This window comes from Periplaneta americana, chromosome 5 (assembly GCF_040183065.1).
Source record: "Periplaneta americana isolate PAMFEO1 chromosome 5, P.americana_PAMFEO1_priV1, whole genome shotgun sequence".
In the NCBI taxonomy this organism is placed as follows: Eukaryota; Metazoa; Arthropoda; class Insecta; order Blattodea; family Blattidae; genus Periplaneta; species Periplaneta americana.
Genome location: NC_091121.1, coordinates 81,976,659 through 82,001,191, shown reverse-complemented (window position 1 = coordinate 82,001,191; position 24,533 = coordinate 81,976,659). Strand labels below are relative to the sequence as shown.

The 24,533-nt window shown below is 34.3% G+C and overlaps 1 protein-coding gene across 1 annotated transcript; it reads left to right on the top strand.

Moving 5' to 3' along the window:
* Window positions 1–8,380: 8,380 nt before the first annotated feature.
* Window positions 8,381–24,533, top strand: LOC138699893 (uncharacterized). Its single transcript, XM_069826093.1, has 2 exons — window positions 8,381–8,450; window positions 19,892–24,533. The coding sequence occupies exons 1-2, from the start codon at window positions 8,436–8,438 to the stop codon at window positions 22,469–22,471; spliced, it is 2,595 nt and encodes an 864-aa protein (XP_069682194.1). The 5' UTR covers window positions 8,381–8,435; the 3' UTR covers window positions 22,472–24,533.

The following is a 24,533-nucleotide window of genomic DNA, read 5'->3' as shown; positions in this document are numbered from 1 at the left end:
ATTTGTTAATATTCGCCTAAAATGCCTAACTCACTGTAAAGTTTCGCATTTTACTCTTACTTTTTATAATTTATACATGCATTCACTGCGAAATTTAAGGCATTTAAAAAGTGGAAAGTTTGCTTCACACCGGCCATGAAACCATTGATAAAGGAAACAAAATGTTTTGAATCTCACGACACTCGCAATAGATTTCACCGAATTTAACATGTTTGGAGGCATAAATGCCGACAAAGAACCAACCTTAGTTTTGAAGCAGGCAACAATCACAACATGTGCTGCTACCGATTCAGAGATATACTATACTACAGAGTGTCATAAAATCACAATTTTTGGAGAAAGAGTGTTTTTGAAATATTTATGAAAAGTCGTAAAACTGCGAATTAGTAGGGTAAACCGTTACAAAATATTTAAAAGAATGGCCCTCCTAGTGTTAACACTACCAGGAAATGCAACAATAAGTGGAACTTTGTATTTTTGTCCAATTGAATCTCAATAACAACGGTTCATTTGAATGCTCGTTAACAGTTGCTCTTTCCCTCACCTTATTTGTGTTGAGAAGTTTTGAGCGGTAGGACGTTTTCCTGTGAAGTTTAACGCGATAATGCCGAAAAATATAACTGCAAAATCTACATTGATCCGGCAATGGCTAACAGAATATTCAGAATTCACTTATGACGGAAAAATAATATTCTGCAAGATTTGTAGCAAACAGGTATGTAACAATAGTTGAAATATATAAATTCTATTAATTTTAATGAGTAGGCCTATAATATTTATACATTGACTGAGCTATCCTGAGGTATAATTCTTTTTAAGACCACTACACTTTAACCTTTTAAATTCCGATAGTTAAAGTATTTGCAGGTCATTAAAATTTTGATTGTTCGAACCCACTAACTTTGTGAGAGAAATACGGCAATATAACAATTAGGATTTTATTTTAATTCAGTTTACTTTACATTTTTAGATTTTGCAAGAAAAGAAGTGCCACCTAAAGCAGCATGTGCAAGGAGCGGCTCATAAGGCTAAAGCTCAGCAGGAAAATCAACTGCAACAAACTTTACTAACACAGCCTACTTCATCCAATCTCAGCAGCAATTTCTATGCTGATTTAACCAGAGCGTTTGTTGCTGCTAACATTCCCTGGAATGCAATTGAAAATCCGGTTTTAAGACAGTTTTTACAAAAATACTGCAAACAAAATATCCCATCTGAGTCGACCCTAAGAAAAAAATTACTTAGACAGAATATACAATGAAACTTTAGCTTCCATTCGGGAGGATATTGGTGATTATTACATATGGGTCTCTGTGGATGAAACCTCAGATCCTATGAATAGTTATATAGCAAATATGGTAGTAGGAAAACTTAGTCCTGATGGACCTTCGATTCCACACCTCATATGTGTTAAGGAACTTTCGAAAGTGAATAGCCAAGCTATTGCTTATTTTGTAAATAAAGGCCTACAGTCTTTATACTCAGGTAATATAGACGATTCTAAAGTTCTGTTGTTTTGTACTGATGCTGCCTCATACATGGTTGCTGCAGCTCCACTTCTTAAAACATTTTATCCTAACCTCACGCATGCAACCTGTCTAGCACATGGCCTTCACAGGGTTTCTGAAACAATCCGGAATGAATTTCCTCTTGTCAATTCGTTTATTTCTAACACGAAAAAATGTTTTTGTAAAGCCCCATCCAGGATTTCAATATTCAGAGAGAACTTTCCAGATATCCCACTCCCACCTCAGCCGGTTGTTACACGATGGGGAACCTGGATTCAGTCAGTGGTGTATTATTCTAAGTATTTTAAAGAAGTGGTCACAGTTATTGATAAATTACCTGAAACTGATAGTGTAGCGTGTGTGAAAGCAGTGAAAGATTGTCTGAATGACTCACGAGTGAAAAACGATATTGCCTACATAACATCAAACTTTTCTTTCATACCTGCAAGCATTGAACAATTAGAACGTGAAAAACAATCTCTTTGTAGCCAAATAGCAATAGTAAAGGAAGCTCAAGTGAACATACATTCTGCTTTGGGCGAAACTGGGAAAAAAGTTAAAAATAAGTGGGACAACGTATTAAATAAGAATGTAAGATTTTCATTGTTAGAAAAAGTATCAAGAGTGATATCGGGGGAAAGTGTGAATGTTCCAGTAATTATTGATGTTTCTATTGTACCTAATTTAAAATTTGCGCCTCTCACATCAGTTTCGGTTGAAAGAAGTTTTTCTGCTTTCAAAATTATTCTCAGTGACAAAAGGCAAAGGTTAACTGTGGAGAATTTAGAAAAAATTCTGGTGGTGTACTGTGCAGATAATTATAATAAAGTCTGAGCATGGAACTGAATTTCAATAACTTAAAATGAGTAATCTTGATATCAATAATCATTATTTCATTAGTTTCAATATATTAAATTTGTGCAGCTCTGTTTATAAATATAATATAGTATTCTTTTTTAATGTTTAAACATACTTTTTTGTGCGTATTTTAGTGTATAACTAAAAATTTCAGTGAAAGAAGTAAGTATGATACCTTCATGTGCCTAAAATGCCTATTTTCATTAAAATAGAGCCTAATTTTACAAATTTTGAGCTTATTTTAGGCGCCTAAAACTGCAATTTTTAGTGCCTAAAAATCCGATGTCAAATTATTAACTACATCAAAGGAATGTCACTAAAAACAATAATATTTTCAGATCTACAGTTTATGTCCTGCAAATGATTCGAAACAGTTCATGCTCAGCTACTTCTGCACACTGACTGTGACAGATGACTGTGGTTAGATTATCATGTAGTAGCATACATTTTAGCTTTTATGACTTAAAGGCCGCCGTTGATCACGTAATGATATTTTGTGCGAGATCGTGCGTATTTGCTTGCTTTCCGCACAAAACCAATACGCGGTAAGTGTGAAATACCACATTCAGTATTCCCAACGTAACACACATAACAATTTCCCTCTTCTTACCGCTTAAGCGCCATATTCATTTTACTGCTTTAGGATTTTAACATATTATTTTTAGAGACGTTTAACATAGTAATAATTATAAATTGGAAACTTACCACTGCAATTTCACCTAAATTGCACTGTTAATTATTGTTTTTAAATATTTGCAAAAATTAAGTAAACTCTACAACACCACAAAATTTACTGCATTTGTGATGCAAGTAACATTAAGGAAGCCGTGAAAAAATCAACAAGATTCCAGATGCCGATGTTATTACTGCAATATGTTATATAAATAATATTGTTAAAATATTAAAATGAAAAATAAATTATTACATAACCTTACCGTTTGTTTTAAGTTCGCATTTATAGACTGGAGTAAAAAAAGACAGAGGTATATCACGGCCTGCTGGAATATAGTAAACACAGAAAACATTTTATAACAACAATGTTGAAGATAAATATTTTTGTTTTTAAAAGTTGCCGTCATTGAACAGAAACCAAGATGGAGATTTCATTGCAACTAATTAGAAATTCCTCTTTCAGGTATGTAATAAACGATCTTCGCACAAAATAATGTACGATACACGAGCGGTATGTTTGTTTTCATGTTCTCGGAAATTAAAAAAGCTCAACTACGTTTCGCTTTTTCAATGTTTTCCTCGAACATGAAAACATCAACATACCGCCCTTGTAACGCATATTACTATTATTATCGATCGCGATTGTTTTAAACTAGCGGGAGTTGTACGCACGTCCTCTCTGTAGCTGACCTTTTAAATATTGGTTGCAGTCTGTTCAAATTACTATTTCAATGTTGGAGCATCAATGTCGCAGTGTTGTCAGTCGGTGAGAAAATTTCCGCAAAAAGGGAAATTTTGGGTACGGCGGGAGTTTTTCACAATTAAGGATCGAAATGGGGATTTTTAGTATTGGGTTATACCGGGACATCATTTTATTTTTACTGACATTTCTAATACCTCGCTATACCTTTGGATTAACTGCTGAGAACCGAAAACATCGTTTTCTACCCCCATTCAAGACTGGAGTTCGACGATACTGGCGTAATAAACAAACAAATCACTTTAACAGGTATAGGAGGGAAAAAACTTACTTCCATTTACGTAAACTAGGAAATATCGCGATTTTGAGTTTGATAATTTTCATTAGGTTTTTGTTTAATCTAAATACAGTACAATACTAACAATAAGTGCTTTTACTCAGGAACTGAGGTAGGCCCTATACATGCTGACGTATTTATTACGCAGCGTATAGTATACTTCTACAGCACATTAGTGTACAATATGGAGAATGAGTTAAATTGAAAAATAATCATAATATGGATATTTAAACACATTTTTGAAAATGGTGGCCGTTCATTTCGATACAGGCTTCAGTTATTTTGTGCATATTATCGCACTATAGACTATTGTACCTAATTTCAATTAGCAGTTTCGTCCTTCGTACTAGTAACTCATGTTAGAATAATTCTATACCTACTCCATAAAAGAGTACCTTACGTACTTTAATTCAATCTTCACTTCTGCCCGATCAGAAAAGATAAAATTACTCAGACATGCTATCTACTGTCCGTCCAAGTAGTTTTGTCACAGGGTCGTAGAAAGGGGGAAATCACGAGACAGTTAATTACTTAATGAGGTCCTTTTATTTAAGTTATTTTAAACAGTTGTATAATATTACGTAGACGTCCAATTCCTAACAGAAATTAATGTTTTCAGAAAAGAGCTAAGACAGTCCAGCCACTGGCCTTTACAGAAGGGCAAGCAGAAGCGTGTGGGGGAAACCGGAATGCGACGTAGGCAAACGGACGACAGTACCTGTGCGAAAATATTGAAAGCGCTTTCATCACTGGAAAACGCGAACATATTTCTGGAACGTACTGTACTCACTCAGTACTGTTTACTGTAACCGTACGACTCTAACTGCAGATACGGTCTTGGTTCTGTGTGGAAGATGGGTGGAAGTTTACTAGTGGAAGGAGTGGGAGTGAAGTACTTTCAAAAACTCAGGTAAAATAAAAATTGAAGTAAAAATAACATTATGTCCCTATATACAGAAGTATATGTTATTTCTTTAAATTTTTCGAGTTATGAAGTTAGTGTAGTTTAAATTTCCACTTATACACTTTTTAAAATTATGTAGGCCTAAGCTTATACTTTTTATATTTATAACTTTTCTCGTTTCACCGTTTATATAGAGCAGCCATACAGGTTTCTTGATAGTTGCGCTTGAGTGGTATATATCTTTGAGCAGCACAAGCCATGCCATTTCAGTTACTATCATGGCGTGGGCAGATGAATATAGTGTATTTTGTTGTTAAGCATTTAAAAAAATGACTGTGATTACATCGCTGTAGCAATTTCGTAGCCATTTTAGAGTAAGTCGATGCGAAAGAATTCCTGATAAGAAAACCCTACTGATATGGGTGAGAATTGTCAGACAAACGTTCAAATTTCAAACAGAAGTCGTTCGGTAGATGTCGCAACGTCCGGGCTCCCGAGAATATCGCAGCAGCACAGTCTAGTATATACAGTCACGAAGCTCAATACGTAGTAAATATGCATACATAGATAACTGCTCACCACTAGGATCGTTAATATCGCCTCATTACAGACAATTCGTAATAGTACCGAGACAGTCTATTGTTTCTAGCACCCTCACAACTCAAGCATCGTGACTGTATATAGCAGACTGTGGCAGCGGTAAGGCACGCTGTTATATCTTCACGACGTTCATCCATTATACATGCTCTGGTGCTGGGAATATCTGACCGGAGTGTCAGATAAATTTTACACCTAGACCTCAAGTTCCATCCCTACAAAATTGTGGTAGTTCGGAACTTCAGCAACGTGACTGGCTAAACCACCTAGATGCTTTCGAGAACATACTGGAAAATGTTCCAGGTGATGCTGTTGTGCTGAGTAATGATTAAGCTCATTTTCATTTATCGGGCCGCGTCAACAAACATCCTATATTGGTCCCTAGAAAACCCTGGAGAAATGCATCAGCGACCTCTACAGAATGAGCGTTTTACTGTTTGGTGTACTGTTGCACAATTTGCTTTCTTGAGGAAGAAGGACGCACAATCACTCTTTGAGGAGTTTATAGCTCGTGAGGGCAAGCATTTGGACGATATTATCTTTAAATCAAAGTGATGTCAAAATGGTAAACATTCTTCTGTAAGATGTAAAATAAAATTGTGAATAGGATCTATGTTTCTCTTCTTATTTAGGCCTGTTTCTAATCGGGAAATCATTCTGCCGGACCCTGTACAACAGAGGATGAGATACTGGAAGGTTTTTGCGGTCATTGCAATTTCACATATACTACATTCCCAATAAACCCAGCAAAGAGGGCGTAAAAATATAAGCCTTTGTAGATGCTGGAACATTTTATGTCAGTAATATAGAAATTTACGCTGGCCGATAGCCTCATGATCCTTATAAACAAAGCAGTAAACCGAATTGTTACTTCTATATTGAATACAGGAAGAAATGTGACAATGGACAAATATTTTACATCAGTGACCTTAGCAACTGAGCTTCTCTAGCAAAATACCACTGTTGTCAGTATATTGTGTTAAAATATAAGAAAGAAATACAAGCGATTTTTATCAGTATCAAAGATATAACAGTAAGTTTGCATTTTCGCAGACAGGGACATTAAGGTAAGATAAGTACCTGTATGTGGTAATCTTTTGCCATGACAACTGTGACGTTGCATTTTGTTTTGTTTCTAGAATTGTTTTTATTATCTTTATAATTAACAAGTCATTGTCAATGAGTTATTGTATTTCGTTTCTTTTAGGAATATGTTATTTTTCTTGTTTGTTCATTGTGTACCTATATGTGTGCGTGCAGGACTACATGTTTAAAATTGAAATGTCCTTTATTTCTCAAAATTAACTATTAATTTCCCTTTACGACGGTAGGTAATGAGTTCTATCATATTTATTTATTTACTTATTTATTTGATTTACTACTTTATTTATTTATTATAGATTTATATTTTTATTAACTTCCCTATTTATCTACATTTTAATTTAGGCCTTTGTATTTTATTTATTTATTGACTATCGATATATCTATATATCGATCTATCGGTCTACATGTAGATTTATCCATCCATAGCTCTATCGATTTATACACCTGTCGATGTATCTACCCAAATATATTTATTGATATATTTGTCTATCCATCCAACAATCCATCTACCTACCGATTTATCGATCTATCCACCTTCCATTTATCAATCTATCCACCTATCATGCTATAGATTATTCATCTACCGATCTATCAGTGTATCGACCTACTGAACTATAGATCTATCGATCTAACAATTTATAGATCTATCGATCTAACAATTTATAGATCTATCCATAGATAGATCTAGCAATCTATATATTTATTGATATTTCTACCGACATCGATTTATGTATCGATTGGTCCATTTATTTATTTGTTAATTGTTTATTTATTTGTTTATTTATCTATTTTCTATTTATTTACTTATTTATTTATTTCTTAATGACGGCGAATTGATTTCTTTGGGCTTACATAAACACTTTAATGACGGCGAAGTTATCAACGACCGACGATCACGAGGACGTCCGTGTGATTATCTGTCCACAATCATCTTTTCACTTAGTATTTCTTAATCAGCCTCTAAACCAGCGGTCATCAGCACAGTGCACCCTCGGGCTAGCGTCTCTTACCCGCGAATATTACATTGCACTGCATGCAACCGTGGCTGCTGGCGGGTATGCCGTCTCCCTATCCCTTCTGGACGATGGAGCATATTTCGTTGCACCCCTTGCACTTTACCCATTTCAGCGAGTGCTGACGATCACAACTCTGAACTATTGACTAGTTAGGCGAATTGAGTTTACCGACAATTCTACAAAAAGTCTTCGAATTCTTCCTGCATTATATTTCCCTTATATCTAACCTGTTTTCACAATAGTTCGCGTTGTTTCTTCGTGTAGCGCTTCATAATATTAGCCGAAGGAACTCCGCTATGCTTCCTTTATGTTATGTTTAAACAACAACTCTTAACGATAACTAATCGCAAAACAACACAGTCATTCCACTATTAACTGCTCTAAATATACTTTCTACTAAAAAAATGTCATTTTTCAATAACTAATGAGTTTTATTACGTAATTAGATATTGCGTTCCTTAATGGACATTCGTTATATACCGTCGCTAATTACAAGCATAAGTGGCTTCATTTTATCTGCAGCCTGTCCAGAACTTTTACTTCACAAGTTCTATTGTTCTCACTAATTGCGTCAGACTGACAGATATTTGAATAACATGTCAAGGAAAGGGACAACACGAAGTCGAATTTTACAACCCCCCTCCCAAACTAATTTATAAACATGTAACAAACTCCAGCATGTCATTTGTAAAATTTATACACGAGTGTAGGGCAATACACTTTTAGCTGAGAAATAAACATGAAGTTCTGTACGGTAAGTATATTGATGTTCCATATCATTAGAGAGAAGACTTAATGATGTCTGTACCAAGTTGCGATAAACATTAATTTAATTATTCAGTTAACGAAATTCTTAAGTTATAGTGGCTAGTTATTGCCTTCGGTGTTTTCGTAGTTACCAAATTGATCGTCGGATGCAAGATTCGTGCGTTCAAACCCGGCCAGCTCAATGGAATTTATGGGCGATGAAATCATTTACGTGGCTTCCTTCGGGAAGAAAGTAAAGTTGTGGTGCCTTGTCATATATTTAGAATACTCTCTTTCACAAGGGCTCCACGCACGACGCTAAACAGTCTCTGAAGTTTGAATATTCATTGAACAAAATACTGCTACTAGATTTGAGATAAGTTTAAAGTCTATGAGATGACATGATTGTAATGGAATGTCAGTAGATTGATTGGAAGTAACAATGATAAAGCAAATATTTTAAAGAACGTATAGAGCAGGCCTGCAGAACCCGTAAGTAGGGGAAATATGACGTCAGCCTCTCTCCACTTCTATTGGGGATGATAGATTTCCGCGTAGAGTTCTTTACATTCTATGCCCGTGCAAGGTCCATCAGTGGCGGAACTGTAATTTTCAAAAATAATTGTAATAAATTCATTGTATTTATAATGCGTTATCTCATTTCAAGGTTTACAATTATCCTAGATTTCCTGTAAGTAGTTTCTTTTAGATTTCTTTGCACCTAACCTGCTTTATATTTTCGAAATATTTCCTCCTATCATCACCTACATAAACATACATTTATAGCATTTAAGTAATGAACTTTGAAAGTCACTATTAATTTCAATTCAAAATGAACATAACGAGTGCCGTCCTTAAATTAGCAGTATATAAATAAATAATCAATATACAGTTCGCAATAATGGACTTACCCGAAAGTTTGTGCATTCCATAATTCTTAATATGGGCTTTGTTGAAATGTGGTTAAATATTCAAATGACGAGTAGAAATAAATTGGATGGGACAAAGTAAACAAGCAATTCTTTCGTCTTCAACAACAAAATAATCACATTCCCATTTCCTTTGGAAGTAGAATTTTTTCACGGGTTCCAGTTCTCTTTAAACTGCAGTACGCGTATATATATACTGTATACTTATTTATTTATTTATTTATTTATTTATTTATTTATTTATTTATTTGTTTATTTATTCATTCCATTAATTCATTGATTCAATCATTCATTCATTTAGAGTGCGTTACAATGTCGAATGACGGCATTGACATCAAGTTCTATAGCTATCACTCGCTTATCAATGTACAATTTATTTATCGTCCTATTACTAGTAAAATTAGTTAAGATCAATAATGCAAGTTTTGTAAAAACAGGAATTAAAACTTTATTAATGCACGAAAAAATCAGAATAAATTCTTTAAATAAAGTAATTGGTTTTTTGCCTGCATGCAAAATTAATTATTTATTTCATTTTAGTAGAATACAGAACACGGAAAAACAAGTCGGGGACTGTACTTTACTTATTTTACACAAAAAGTGGACTTAATCGGTTTCATTAGTAATAGGATGATATATATATACATAGGTAGACCTTCTTACATTATATGCACACATACATTTTAAAATTTATTTTACATGTCTTTTAACTTATTTATTTCCCTCATTCAGTTTTCTCTTACTTTCTAAAGGTATGTTCCTAAGGATTTTATTATCTGTTCATTTTTAATTCTTGATAGCGTATTGTAGGCCTATAACTGCCGCCGCGAGAATGAATGTTGATGCAGCCGAGCGTAATCAGAACGCTAAGACCGCACTGGTAGAAAAGGTGGGTGGGGTAAGAAGGGACAGTAAGGCAGTCGCTCTGAGGAGCTATAGTTCTGCAGGTCTGTTATAGACTATTCCAACTTAAGAAAAATGCATTGGTCTTATGGGTTTTGGCTAGTACAATGTTGCCGCAAGATGTCTCCGTTAGAAGAAAGAGTGAGATATACCCATAGTATCTCTGTCTCACTCTCTTCCTAACACGTACAGCGTTCCAGTAAGTTTATCGCACGAGATAGGTACGTTGAGTCTGTTCAAATGATAAAAAAACTATTAATGCCATAATGATGCCTGCAAAAACATGCATTATATATATATATATATATATATATTGTAGCGCTGGCCTTCTATGCCCAAGGTTGCGGGTTCGATCCCGGACCAGGTCGATGGCATTTCAGTGTGCTTAAATGCGACAGGCTCATGTCAGTAGATTTACTGGCATGTAAAAGAACTCCTGCGGGACCAAATTTCGGCACATCCGGCGACGCTGATATAACCTCTGCAGTTGCGAGCGTCGTTAAATAAAAACATAACATATATATTATAATTAGACTTCGGATATTTAGGCCACTAAACAACTTTTAGATACCTCAACTTGGCTCCATAATGATCGAAAGTAGCCATTAAAATACAGTTTTAAGCACCTAAAAAGTTACTGTAATTACAAATAATGATAATAATAATAATAATAATAATAATAATAATAATAATAATAATAATAATAATAATAATAATAAAACTGTGTCAAACATCAATACAGTTATTTTATTGGGTTAAGAAATGCTTATAATACAGATTTAAGATTATATGCAGCACACGTTTTCCGTTAATAAATATTAAGAAGCGCTTATAATACAAAATTAGGGTTATGTACAGCACGCTTTTTCTGTTATTAACTTCACACTGTAATCAAACAAGAACCTAAGTTACATACCTTATGCCTTTCTTGTTTTGCTGACAGTTAAATTTGTGTACTTTATATAATAAGCGCAGACAATGTTGTACGTAATTTAACAGTGTGAAATTTTAGCCTCAAATGTACCACTCCCACTTCTCTGTTAAATTTATTAGCGGGGATGTTTGACAAGAAAGTGGAAGGCTATTCCATCAATTTAGCTGTTACCCCGTTATTTGTAAATTAAATATATGGTAATTTTAGAGGTGTAACACAATTTTAGCACATGAAATTATGTTCTATGAATTAAAGGAAACTAATTAATTCCCAATTCTCAAGAAAAATACTTATAACAGCCCCCATATGCTCAATGCTATTTTCTTAACATGGAATCCTCTGTAGATATTAACCATTTCATTTTGTGCTCTGTTTTATGCTACTTCTCTATAACAAAAACGCGAATTTATCGTTCTGCAAAATTGATTCCGTTTGTAGGCGTAGACTTGATAATTTTGGAAAACAGTCATTTTTATCAAAGTTCTCTCGTTTCCTCCAACAAGTATAAATATTTATATATACATCAACACATCTCATTACACACTTACCAGTCCTCTTACATTACATCAACAATCTCATTACACACTTACCTGTCCTCTTACATAGTAACTCATGTCATCTCTTAAAAACGTTTTCTCAGTTTTGAGTATAATCCAGAGGATGGCGAATGAAGAAAATGAACCAGATTAGTGATTTATCCTGGAAAATCTCACGAATATACAAGGATCATTTATTAAAATTTCTTATTCCAAGTAGTGTTTTGAACTCTTTATGTAAATTTATTAATAATTTATTTCATAAAATATAATGTCGTAATGGAATTAATCAAAATCTTATTGGAATTTATATGAGAAAAAGCTAAATAAAGCTAATGGGTTCATACCCCATTTATAGAGGAAATCCTCTCTCCTCTAATGACTAACAATTCAACAAAAATCCTCTTCTGGCGTTACTCGAGGATATAAAGATTGGAAAATCCCGCTCGCACAAAGAAGTGTTTCCAGAGCCATTTACAGATACTCTGGGAGCCAGACTGGATGATATAATTTAGGTCACTCAGTTGGATAGCGAAATTAGTAATTTATGACAGTTAAGCCACTCATTTGGTTTTAATTGGATTACAAATCCATGAGTAGATTATTAATTAATTTAATCCTTCTCCCATTCACTTGTAACTACACTGAGCTAAATATGTTACGTGTGTGGGTTGATTTAATGTCTCCCATCTGCATAAATACGCAATTGAACAGAAACCCTGTGCCCTAAGTTAAATGTCAGGAAGATAGCGCTAAAGCCCAAGGTGAAAATATTATTTCTCTAAATATAGACTCATGATTTTAGTAAAACTCTTATTTAATGGGAAGTTTAATGATACAGTATGAATTGCAAGATTATAGTGCATCATCGGTAGAATTTGTGGTTCAAGATGGATGGTATTTGGCACGGCGACTTCGAGGATTCGTCATATGTTTCGAAGGCATTACAGTTGGAGAAAACCTCGGAAAATATCTAAACAGATAAATCAGTTCAAGCGTGATTCAAACTCACGTCCGAGAATTACAAGTCGAACTCACTACCATATTATATTAAGTTTTTGTCCAGTTGGCATTATTTTTATGACGATTATTAATTTATTATTATTAACAAGTATATCTCTTACTGAATTCCGATCTCCAGCATTTCATCTCTCGTAGGTTGACAGGTCTGATGTTACATGCGATTATCAAGAATGACGTAAGACCTTTAGTTCAGTATTCCGCCGATACAGTTGAATGCTTGGTCACTTACTACAATTATTTCATATTTTATTATTTAAATAAGCTAATCTTATATTTTCTTATAGTTTTCTCAACAGTTATTCTTTAATTTGTGATTGTGAAAAAAAAGGAAATATCACTTAGAAGAAAATTATTTTAAAAGTACAAAATTGAAACTGACTGAAATTTAGGGTAACTCCAAATTATTTAAAAAAAACTAGAAATTTACAACATTTCTAACTATACTAAAGGTATAATTAAATTATTGTATTAACAAAATGAATAGAAAAATACAAAACAAAGTTTTATACGTTGGTGGCAATGTCTGTAAATACGTGTTAATCTGCTGGACATTGACAAATAAAATTATTAAAAGGAATTCTGACTGCATTTTCTTTATATAAGATTATTTTGGAACTCAGTAAATCCAGTGTGGTCAATATGATGTCCCCCCCCCCCACTGAAAAAACTTTAGGAAGACCTATTTTAAAGCTAAACTGATAACTAACTTACCTTGAAGTTAGCAGACCTTCAATTATGTAATTTTCTTAACATATTAGGAAATACAGTTTATAATCATTTCATTATTAGCCAAATTCGAAATCATGTTACTATTCTTCTATTTCATTGAGGACAAAGATGTTGAAGAACTTCTACATATAATTTTTATTATTTTTTCGGTAAACACACTTAGACCTATGGCTTATCCAGTTATCTTCAGACACGATGAAAAAGGTAATGGACTACGAACGTACAAGAAGGTATGTTATCCGCAAAACATGTTTCATTATAGTGGTTTATGTTGCATATCTCTTAGAATCTTTTCAGAAAGGAATCCACGAATATTTCATAAGAAAGTTTTCTCATTAACTTAACATCGCATAGTTTTCATTATTTTGCTAGGAATTTATTTCGTGTGCCACTTGTCCTTAAATTCAGAGTAAATTGTGAGAAATATTTTCATTATGCTGGTCAGGAAAGGACGTTGATATCATTATCATCTTCGTCATCATTATATCTACCATCTTCATGTTTTAAAATCTTTATTGACTACTTTAGTTCTTGCAACATGTCTTCATAAATCTTTCAATGATCTTGTTGCCCTTGAAATAAACTTCTAATATCTTCCCTGAGGTTTGTGTGTCACTTTCTATCCACAGTTTCTTTCCATTCTGTTCTGTGTTCTTAGTTATAGAATGTATTTTTGGTTCATTTAATATATCTTCTATAATGACCCAAAGTGTACACTCATATGTTTTCCAATCCCGCCTCATCTATTATTGTGACAATCCAGATATTGTATTATCTTATCGATTTTGCAAATTATTATAATATATTACTCATACAGAGTGAACCGTAAGTAATGTCATTAATTGGATGGGATTATTCCTTGAGTTATTTCAAACAAAAATGTTAAATACAATTTTCTTCGTTTTTACTTCCACTTCAAGATAAAAATTGTTTTATATGAAATATTTCATAGCTTATTTTGGGAAAGCCTTTGGTTTAATCCTCAATAACCTCAGTCAATTTAGCAGATCAGTGTATTATGATAATAAATGTTTGAAAGAAATATAGCTTTGTCCTTTAAATGTGCAGATTTTTCATTTGAACAAAAATATAACCTTTCATTCTGTAAAGAAATTTTACAATATTACATTTGTTCAGATCAAATTTCTGCGCATTTAAAGGACAAAACTAAAATCCTTTCAATAACTTATTATTATAATACACTGCTTTCTTAAATTGACTGAGCATATTGGGAATTAGATCAATGACTTTCCCAAAACACGCTATGAAATGTTTCATATAAAACAATTTCGATGTCGAAAAGGAAGCAAAAACGATCAAATTACATTATATATATTATTTTAATGTACCGAGGTACATATGATATTTCCATGCAGATATTCTGCGTCATCATACGATGAAAGAGTAATGTAACGGAGAAAAATTCTCTCCGGCACCGGGATTTGAACCCAGGTTTTCAGCTCTACTTGCTGATGCTTTATCCACTAAGCCACACCGGATACCCATCCCGGTGTCGGACAGAATTGTCTCAGTTTAAGTTCCAACTCTTGGGTTCCGTCTAGTGGCCGCCCTCTGCACCACGTCATAGATGTCTATAAACGTAGGACCGAAGTCCACACATGTGCTGAGGTGCACACATATATATATATATATGCGTAAATCACTTCGTGATTTAAGACGCCGCTTATTCCGTCGGATCCCGGCCAACTAGTCACTCATAACGAGTGCACCTCAGCACATGTGTGGTCTTCGGTCCTACGTTCATACACATCTATGACGTAGTGCAGAGGGCGGCCACTAGAGGGAACCCAAGAGTTGGAACTTAAACTGAGACGATTCTGTCCGACACCGGGATGGGTATCCGGTGTGGCTTAGTGGATAAAGCATCAGCAAGTAGAGCTAAAAACCCGGGTTCAAATCCCCGTGCCGGAGAGAATTTTTCTCCGTTCCATTACTCTTTCATCGTAAAATTACATTATACTTTTTTGTTTGAAATATCTAAAAAAAATAATAACCCCGTTAACTTAATGACATTATTTACGGTAAAAATTTCCTTCTGTTAAACAAGTACTTAGGTTATTGATTTTTAAAATTCTAATATATTCCTTCACACACTATTAAATCCTGACTCATTCCTTTACAACGAACTGTTCACGATTTGTACAATTTTATTCCATTTTCTTTATTACATTTATTTTAATGGCCGAAAGTTCCAACACAAAATTTGAAGTTGTTGTTTATAAGTTCGTGATATTACTTTCTTTCAATATTATTTTCGGATTTATTTATGACTATGACACTTTTACTACGTCATACTACTTTTTACCAATAAAGCGACACGGAAGGATGTATTTCAACGAATCCTGGCTGTTTATTGCTACAATTTTATCACTTCCCTAGTATTTGTTAGTTTTTGTCACTTCCCTAGCATTTGTTTCTTTGTTTGGCAGCATCTCAAACTGCAAATTCTTTATAGTACTATAAAACATGCATTGCGATCGTCATTTGTTCCCGCATAGATAGTCAACTGAAAATGGCGGCTCCGTTCAAACGTTTTGGTGAAGCTAACATTAGTGAAATTAAGTCAATTAATACTTTATTGTATTAGAGTACTTTATTTCTTCTAATTTGTATATACACTATCTACCAAAAACTAATTGGGCACTGTTTTTGCCCCTTTAGAACCTTGTGGTACCACCTCTTGTTGCTATAAACAGCAGCCACCCTGTCAGGTATGTTGTCCACTAGTTTGTGTAGGATATCCATTGGAATGCGTCGCCATTCCTCATGCAACATGGTACTCAGTTGGACAATGGAAGTTGGCCGCATCTCCCGAGACCTCAATCGCCGGTCCAGTTCGCCCCAAAGGTGCTCAGTGGGATTGAGGCCAGTCCAACCGGTGAACACTATTGTCTGCATACCACTGCATAGTAGCCGCCGAAACATGGGGCCAACTTCCATTGTCCAACTGAGTGCCATGTTCCAAGAGGAATGGCGACGCATTCCAGTGGATATCCTACACAAACTAGTGGAGAGCATGCCTGACAGGGTGGCTGCTGTTATAGCAAAAAGAGGTGGTACCACGAGGTTCTAAAGGGGCAAAAACAGTGCCCAATTACTTTTTGGTGGACAGTGTACTTTCTTCTAATCGTATATATATATATATATATATATATATATATATATATATATATATATATATAGTCATTAAATCCCACTCGAGTTTTGATTTTGTCTAGATAAATCAGAATCTCTAGTGAGATTACTGTCGATAACTTCGTCATTAGAGAAGAGCAAGGTGTCTAATGTGCTGTTTCTAGCTACTTGAGAGCTTCGTTTCCAACACTATATTTATGTATCCATATAAATTAGGATTGGGAGTGGCATAAGTCAAGTTGGTTGTGTTGCTCCTTCTTTTACCAAGTCCACATAAGATTGTTGAAGCCTACTCTGTTATGAATTTTATCTAACGCAGATCCCATTTTTATAAAAGTCTACACGTAGTACATAATTACTATTATTTAGGTCGGTATTCCATCATGACCTATGATACTTGCAATTCTGTTAACTAAACTTAAATCTTTTACAATGACAAAAAATGATAACTTAATTTCAACAATAAATACATATTATAGGCCTATAGTACGATTTGGAACTTTCACAGTAATGAATGTGGTGTGAAATGTTTTAACATTTTTCCAACGTTTTGGGGCTGCATATAGACTCCTTCATTAAAGAAGTTAACGAAAAGAAAACTTACCTATTACAGACTTAACCCTTAACTTGGCAAAGCTTCATTTCTCACACTAGTTTATTAAACCTTGTCGGACCGTAAAGAAAACAACTATCGCAATATCCATATATTATATGTTGTACAATATTATAGTAGTGTGAAATTTTAATTTCCCTACTAATTTTTTCTATTGTTCTATTAAACTTATAGCATATAGCCTATTAACCTGTTGTATCGTATAGGATACTTTGACAATTTAAGGGTTAAGGAAAAGCTAGTTTTCAGGAATTGTTATGAAGAACTAATTCGTTAACAAGAGCCAGTCTCTAAAACTTGTTATGAAGAACAAATTCATAACCAAAAGCTAGTCCCCAGAATTTGTTATGAAAACGAATTCGTTTACATAACCTAGCCTCTAAGACTTCCTTTAAATAATTATTGTGTTACCAAGTTACGTAAGTTTGTACTCCGAATAACGATCCGGTTGTCAAGAAATACAGTATCTCTAAGATCTCATATGAAAATTTCTTATCGTTGAGCATAATCATATTCCTTCCCGTTAGAAGCATATATTTTTGTTTTGTTTTTTAATATTTTCAAATTAAAAACCTTCATGGTTTTAATTCATTCACTCAAAGGATTATGGAATTTATCTTTTGTTTCCCTTAAAATAACTCTCTCGTCAGCAAATAAAATTGTAATAAAATATAGTAATATGTCATTTATTCCTGTGAAGACCTAGTGTCATAACAAAAGTTTGTATAAAGGACTTCCAACAAATTACTTGTTTTTTATCAACAGATAGTATAGATAATTTGCTACGAAAAAGAAATTCATTACCTAAAGCAAATCTCGAAGGTTTGCTATAGAGAACCACCCAACCAACACTTTCACTGCAGGATATGTTCGAAGCAATAATAATGTACACTACCAGAAACCAGTTCCCAGGATATGTTTCAAAGAATTCGTTTTTTGATTCAAGTAACAAATAACTGCTTTCAAATGTTGAATGTTTCTACATCTATTGACTTATATGGCGCACAATCTCAAGAAACATTGCACCAAATGAGCATATGTATATGCTTCGTAATCCAGCTACCTATAAACTGGAATGAAGTTATCCGATTCGAAGTATATGTGACGTCACAACGCAGGTACAGGTACGTTCGTATACAAAATAGTTACGCATCCTCTGCCTTTTCCTCTAGAAAGTCAAAACCGGGACGCAGTCATAGTAAGTAGTCTTATCGAGCACTGCTCTTACTAGTCGTATTATTTAAATAACTACATCTTTGTCGCTGATCGAAGGTTCATTGCAGAGGTAAAATGCCTTAGATAAGACGCTCAAGCGTGTAATATTGCAGGGCATAATTGAGGATATTTAAACTAATATTTTCACTGTCAATATAGACAACATTACATATAAAAGTAAAAAATAAACGTAAACGTGACAAGAACAGTGCACTGAAAGACATTGCAATACCAAGAGGCACAGAAAGTGTGTTAAACGTAATCTAAAAGAACCAGTGCTATCACAATCTGAATATTATGAAGATATTAACTCGACGTCTAGCATGGATTTATGTAGTCTACCATGATGTTCAGTGCCAACATCCCAATTATAAATTGTGTAATCAAGATGTATAAAAATATTAAATAATCTACGTTTTAGTACATAGAAAATTAGTGAGTTTTCAGTGATAAGCGACATAGCCTAAGTAATATCCTAATGAAATACGAAAAATTATCAGGCAATAGGAATATCTTGTACTACATCATGTACCAATAACGTCATATACACGACATTCAAACATAGCTGACCCTACTAATCGATAGTGATATAATTTGTTGATGTAAGTGTAGCTTCTTTAGTCATTACTTCTATGAATAGATGGCGATAATAATAGTCGTACATAAATATACGCGCATTATAGAATTCAATTCTTCATACCACTTTACTCATTGTAAAACAGTTGGAAACTGCTGATATTGTCAACTATGAGAATAATTTATGCTTAATCTACATAATAATTTTCCCTGGCAGCATTTAATGGTTACAATAATGGTGCCACCTATTGAGAACTAGCGGAACTATTTCAAAGTTTGTCAATTTTTTCTATCTTTGGTTCTGACTTATCCCATGGTTGGAAAGTTCGCTTACACGATCACAAAATCGTAGGTCAGATATCATTGAACAACAGTTATTGAAAGAATATATTGCAATATAACATCATTTCAAGTGACATCCGCATATCTTTAAGTTTCGTAACTTACAAATGCACGTTATTATTCACTGCAAAGATCACGACGAAAGTGAACATCACGGTTCCAACATGTGTTTACTAGCATAGCTTCAGAATATCGGGAGTTGACTGTACTCCACGGACACGCAGCGACGACGTATTTGTTTACATCCTTATCCGTTGCATTACCTGTGTTCGGTGTACTATATACCCAATGTGTCCTTAACTTCAGTCTTTAGGTAGCTGGAATACGAAACCTATATATATATATATATATATATATATATATATCTGTGTGTATATGTGCGCGCGCGCGCGCGTGTGTGTATATATAATTCTAAGCCTGAAGCTTCTATTCACCATAAATTAAACGACTTACATTGTGTAAAGAATTACAACGGTAATTCTTTGTTTACAGGTGTTGCTGTTAGTTCTACTGACCACCATAGCAGATGCATATCCAAAATCCGAAGTATATCCCGATTCGAAGGAAAAACAATCTGAAGAAAAACCACTCCTTGACGTAATAATGGACGATATTAAAGATATAATAAAATTTCTACCAGTTGGTTCATCCCACAACGCAGAAGGAATTTCAGATCTACCAGCAGAGACGACAAATTTAGTCAACTCAATGGCAATTGCTCCAACGAAAATGAGAGGAAGGCTGGAATTACTGGCAATTAGGCCAATTGAATTGGAAGAAGAGGCTCCAAACTCGTCACATTCAAATCCCAGGAATTCAGCAGACACTACAGAAAGTTCACACGGCATACTGCCTATCCATTTGGTAGGAGATATAGTTAATTCACTACTGCCAGTTAATCCACTGCATGTAGTAGAAGGTATAGGAAACATGGCAGGACATGCAATGTCACTTCCCATGAAAGTGGCATCAATCCCCGTAAAAGCTGCAGAAACCATATTGTCACTTCTAGTAGAAGCTGCAGAAAATGCTTTGTCAAGTCTCAACAAAGTAGGAGAAAGTCCCATGAAGTTGGCAGGAAATGTAGCATCAGTCCCCGCAAATATGATAGAAAATTTAATGGCCAACGTTCATCCCATACGGATGGTTGAAAATGGAGAGGAAATAATATATAATGCAATCGATAGTGTCATTCAAAAGATAAAGAATTTCGTGGAAATCATAGTCATGAAATTCTTGCAATTAGGAGAAAAAGTAAGGAGCCTATTATTTACTACTATCAAGAAACTAGTAGGAGAGATAATTTATTTAGGCATAATTAATTCCTTATCAATGGCAGAAAGAGCAGCAGGAAGTATCTTAAGTGGGTTTAAAAAAGTTGTAGGTAAGGCGATTGAAGCAGTGTATTCGATTATATTGAAGTTGCCTGATCCGTTTAAAACAATTTTGAGTAAGCTACCAGTGTGGCCTATTTTAGATTATGTTTTACATTTAAATCTTAAAACAAAAGATGGGAACAAAAGACAAACTACCGAAACACCTGCCATAAGTTCGGAAATGAAACCTGTAACAAATGATCTATTAATTACTACTTTACCTGCACAAGAAACAGCTCTTACAAATGGACAAGCAACAACTCAGGTACACCAACAACAAACAACAAAAGCACCATCTTCGTCTTCACATATAGGATCGAAAGAGGAATCGTCAATGTCAACAACCGCTGCACCTGAGCAAGTAATATCTCATACAAATGGACAAGCGACAACTCAACTACAACAACAAACAACAAAAGCATCAACTTTGTCTGCGTATATAGGATCGGAAAATGAATCGTCAATGTCGACAACAGCTGCACCTGAGCAAGTAATCTCTCATACAACTGGACAAGCAACAACTCGTGTACAACAACAAACAGCAAAAGCATCATCTTTGTCTCCACATATAGGATCAGGAAAGGAATCGTCAGCTGCACCTAAGCAAGAAATATCTCACACAACTGGACAAGGACAGATATCTCCTATTCTGTCTACAACAGCATCACCTTTGTCTCCACATATAGGCTCGGAAGGGGAACCATCAATGTCAGCTACATTAATGCATTCAGCTCCAGAAGAGGTTACGTCAGCATCAGTAACGACTCTAAAACCAGACATTCCGCAGGTGATAGATAGTTTCCAACCTCATAAAGACGATATTACAGTAGTACAAAATGACGGGAAGGGAACTACTTCACAAAATCCTACACAACAGACATTGTATACTGATACATTCCTGGGAGAAACCAAAACGTTCTCTGTAGAGGAAGAAAATTCACAGACACCAACATCATTACCCCCTAACATGGGAGTAAAAAATCCTACGCAACAGACATTGTCTACTGATACATTTCTGGGAGAAACCAAAACGTTCTCTATAGAGGGAGAAAATTCACAGACACCAACATCATTACCCCCTAACATGGGAGTAAAAAATCCTGCGCAACAGACATTGTCTACTGATACATTTCTGGGAGAAACCAAAATGTTCTCTATAGAGGGAGAAAATTCACAGACACCAACATCATTACCTCCTAACATGGGAGTAAAAAATCCTACGCAACAGACATTGTCTACTGAGACATTTCTGGGAGAAACCAAAACGTTCTCTATAGAGGGAGAAAATTCACAGACACCAACATCATTACCTACTAACATGGGAGTAAAAAATCCTACGCAACAGACATTGTCTACTGTTACAGTTCTGGGAGAAACCAAAACGTTCTCTATAGAGGGAGAAAATTCACAGATACCAACATCATCACCCCCTAACATGGGAGTAAAAAATCCTACGCAACAGACATTATCTACTGATACATTTCTTGGAGAAACTAAAACGTTCTCTATAGAGGGAGAAAATTCACAGACGCCAACATCATTACCCCCTAACATGGGAGTAAAAAATCCTACGCAACAGACATTGTCTACTGATACATTTCTGGGAGAAACCAAAACGATCTCTGTAGAGGAAGAAAATTCACAGACACCAACATCATTACCCCCTAACATGGGAGTCAACAAACCAGCAGCATAGATGACATCTCCTAACACAATCTTGAATGCAATTCAAGAAGAAGGTTCAAAGACGACATAAAATAGGCTAATATTTTCAACAACTTCGGACAAAGAATGAAAACAAATCGACATATTTTTAACTGGAACTCAAATAGGTTTTCAGCAAAAGTATAAAATCTCGTAACTACTGTAAGTGTTCTCAGGACATACGAGGTTTTGAATTTTTGCAACAATATTTCCATAATACTCTGTTATTTATTATTAATACATCCGCTTGCCATAACAGGTGACCATATAGGTCCGGAAAACAATTTCAGGAAAATACATAATATATGGAATAGACAGAAATAATATAGAAGAATATTCATAGATTTAAAAGATAACATCTCAGATTTTGAAAATAGCTTCTTAACCCTTAAATTGGTAAAACTTTATTTCTCACACTAGTTTATTAAACCGTGTCGGACTATAAAGAAAACAACTATCGCAATGTCCATATTTTATATGTTGTATTGTGTAATTTTGGTTATTTAATTTTCCTACGAATTTTTTCTATTGTTCTATTCCAATTATAGCATCTGTATCCTATAGGATACTTTGTGAATTTATGGGTTAACAAAACAATTTACAAGTAAATAAGGATTAACCCATATAATATTACTTTCCGCTGCAGCAGGAGAAAATTCACAGATTCAAGTTACACCACATATAACATTGAGACAAAGAATGGATTCGATTCTGTTAGAAATCAAAAGTTATTGATTCAATGTATCATCACAGTAGTTGAAAATTAGGTAACGGGGTCCGTGAAGTATAATCGAGAATTAAAAACGTATATCTATCTTACAATGCAATTAGAAAATGGAATTGTTATTGGTAGGATATTTCATCTTCATGGAAATTTGATACAAAGTATAGGAACTCTACAATAGCAATATTTAATTACGGTGTATATATTACAGGTTATAAAGTTAATAAATTAACTTCTACATAACCGATACACTTGGAAAAAATTAAGCATATAAATTGCAGCATGTGAGAGATAATAAATAATATTAAGATTTAAAAAGTAGAAAATAAATTTTACAACATTATTTAGATTTAACACTACCCGTCTCAGTATAGGGTTGCATTCACAAAACCAGATAATTAATGTAAGGCTTGTTGTAATCAAATTCTTACCAATAGTTACAGAGTACATTAGGAAAAGTAGACAGGCCTAAATAAATAAGGAAATAGGTAATAATTTTCTCATTTCAGGATAAAATATCAAGTGAAGACATTAACTTAATGGCAATTACGTTAAACACTATAGATGCAGATTCACAAAAATATATCTGTAACATTCAATACATGTACCACAAAGTTTGAATACTTTATTTCATATTGTTTTATTTCATTTCATGAAAACACTGGAGCTGGGTTTATTAGTGCATAAAAGTGGGTAATATTTTATAATAACTGTTTATTGTTTGCACAGAACTTTGAGGTTGAAATAAATAGTCATGTGTAAAAATATTATTATTTAGAATTTGTAGCTCATATTTATATCATGTTTGAAAACAACGAAGTACTGTTGCAACAGATTCTCGTAACGTTATTGAATTTGTATTGCTGTCCATGTATCAATTTAATTGTATAAAACAGACGCAATGTAACCAAATAAAGAGTTAAAATTAATTTCCTGAAGCACTGTTTACAGAGAGTGAGCCTATATGGCTGGCTATTCGAGGCCGATCTGGGTGGACCCTTACTTACACTTGGGCTCATATCGTCCCATTCTGCAAAAAGGCGGCAAATGACCGGAGCTGAGCATTGTAATGTAATGCTCGCAGCGAGCAAATGTTACATTACAAAGTGTCAGCGCGGCGAATGCTCGGTTCAGAAGTGCTCCGATATTTTGTTAAGTCTCGTTGAGATATCGGACGTTGCGATCGCAAGTGCTGCTTTTATTGTCACGGGATGGATGGGTTATTTACAGGAAAAGAAGTGAATGGAAATTTTAGTGGCAGCCAAAGCTATATAGAGACAGAAATATTCATGATACATTAAAATTATTCACTATTTTAAAAAAAAAAAAA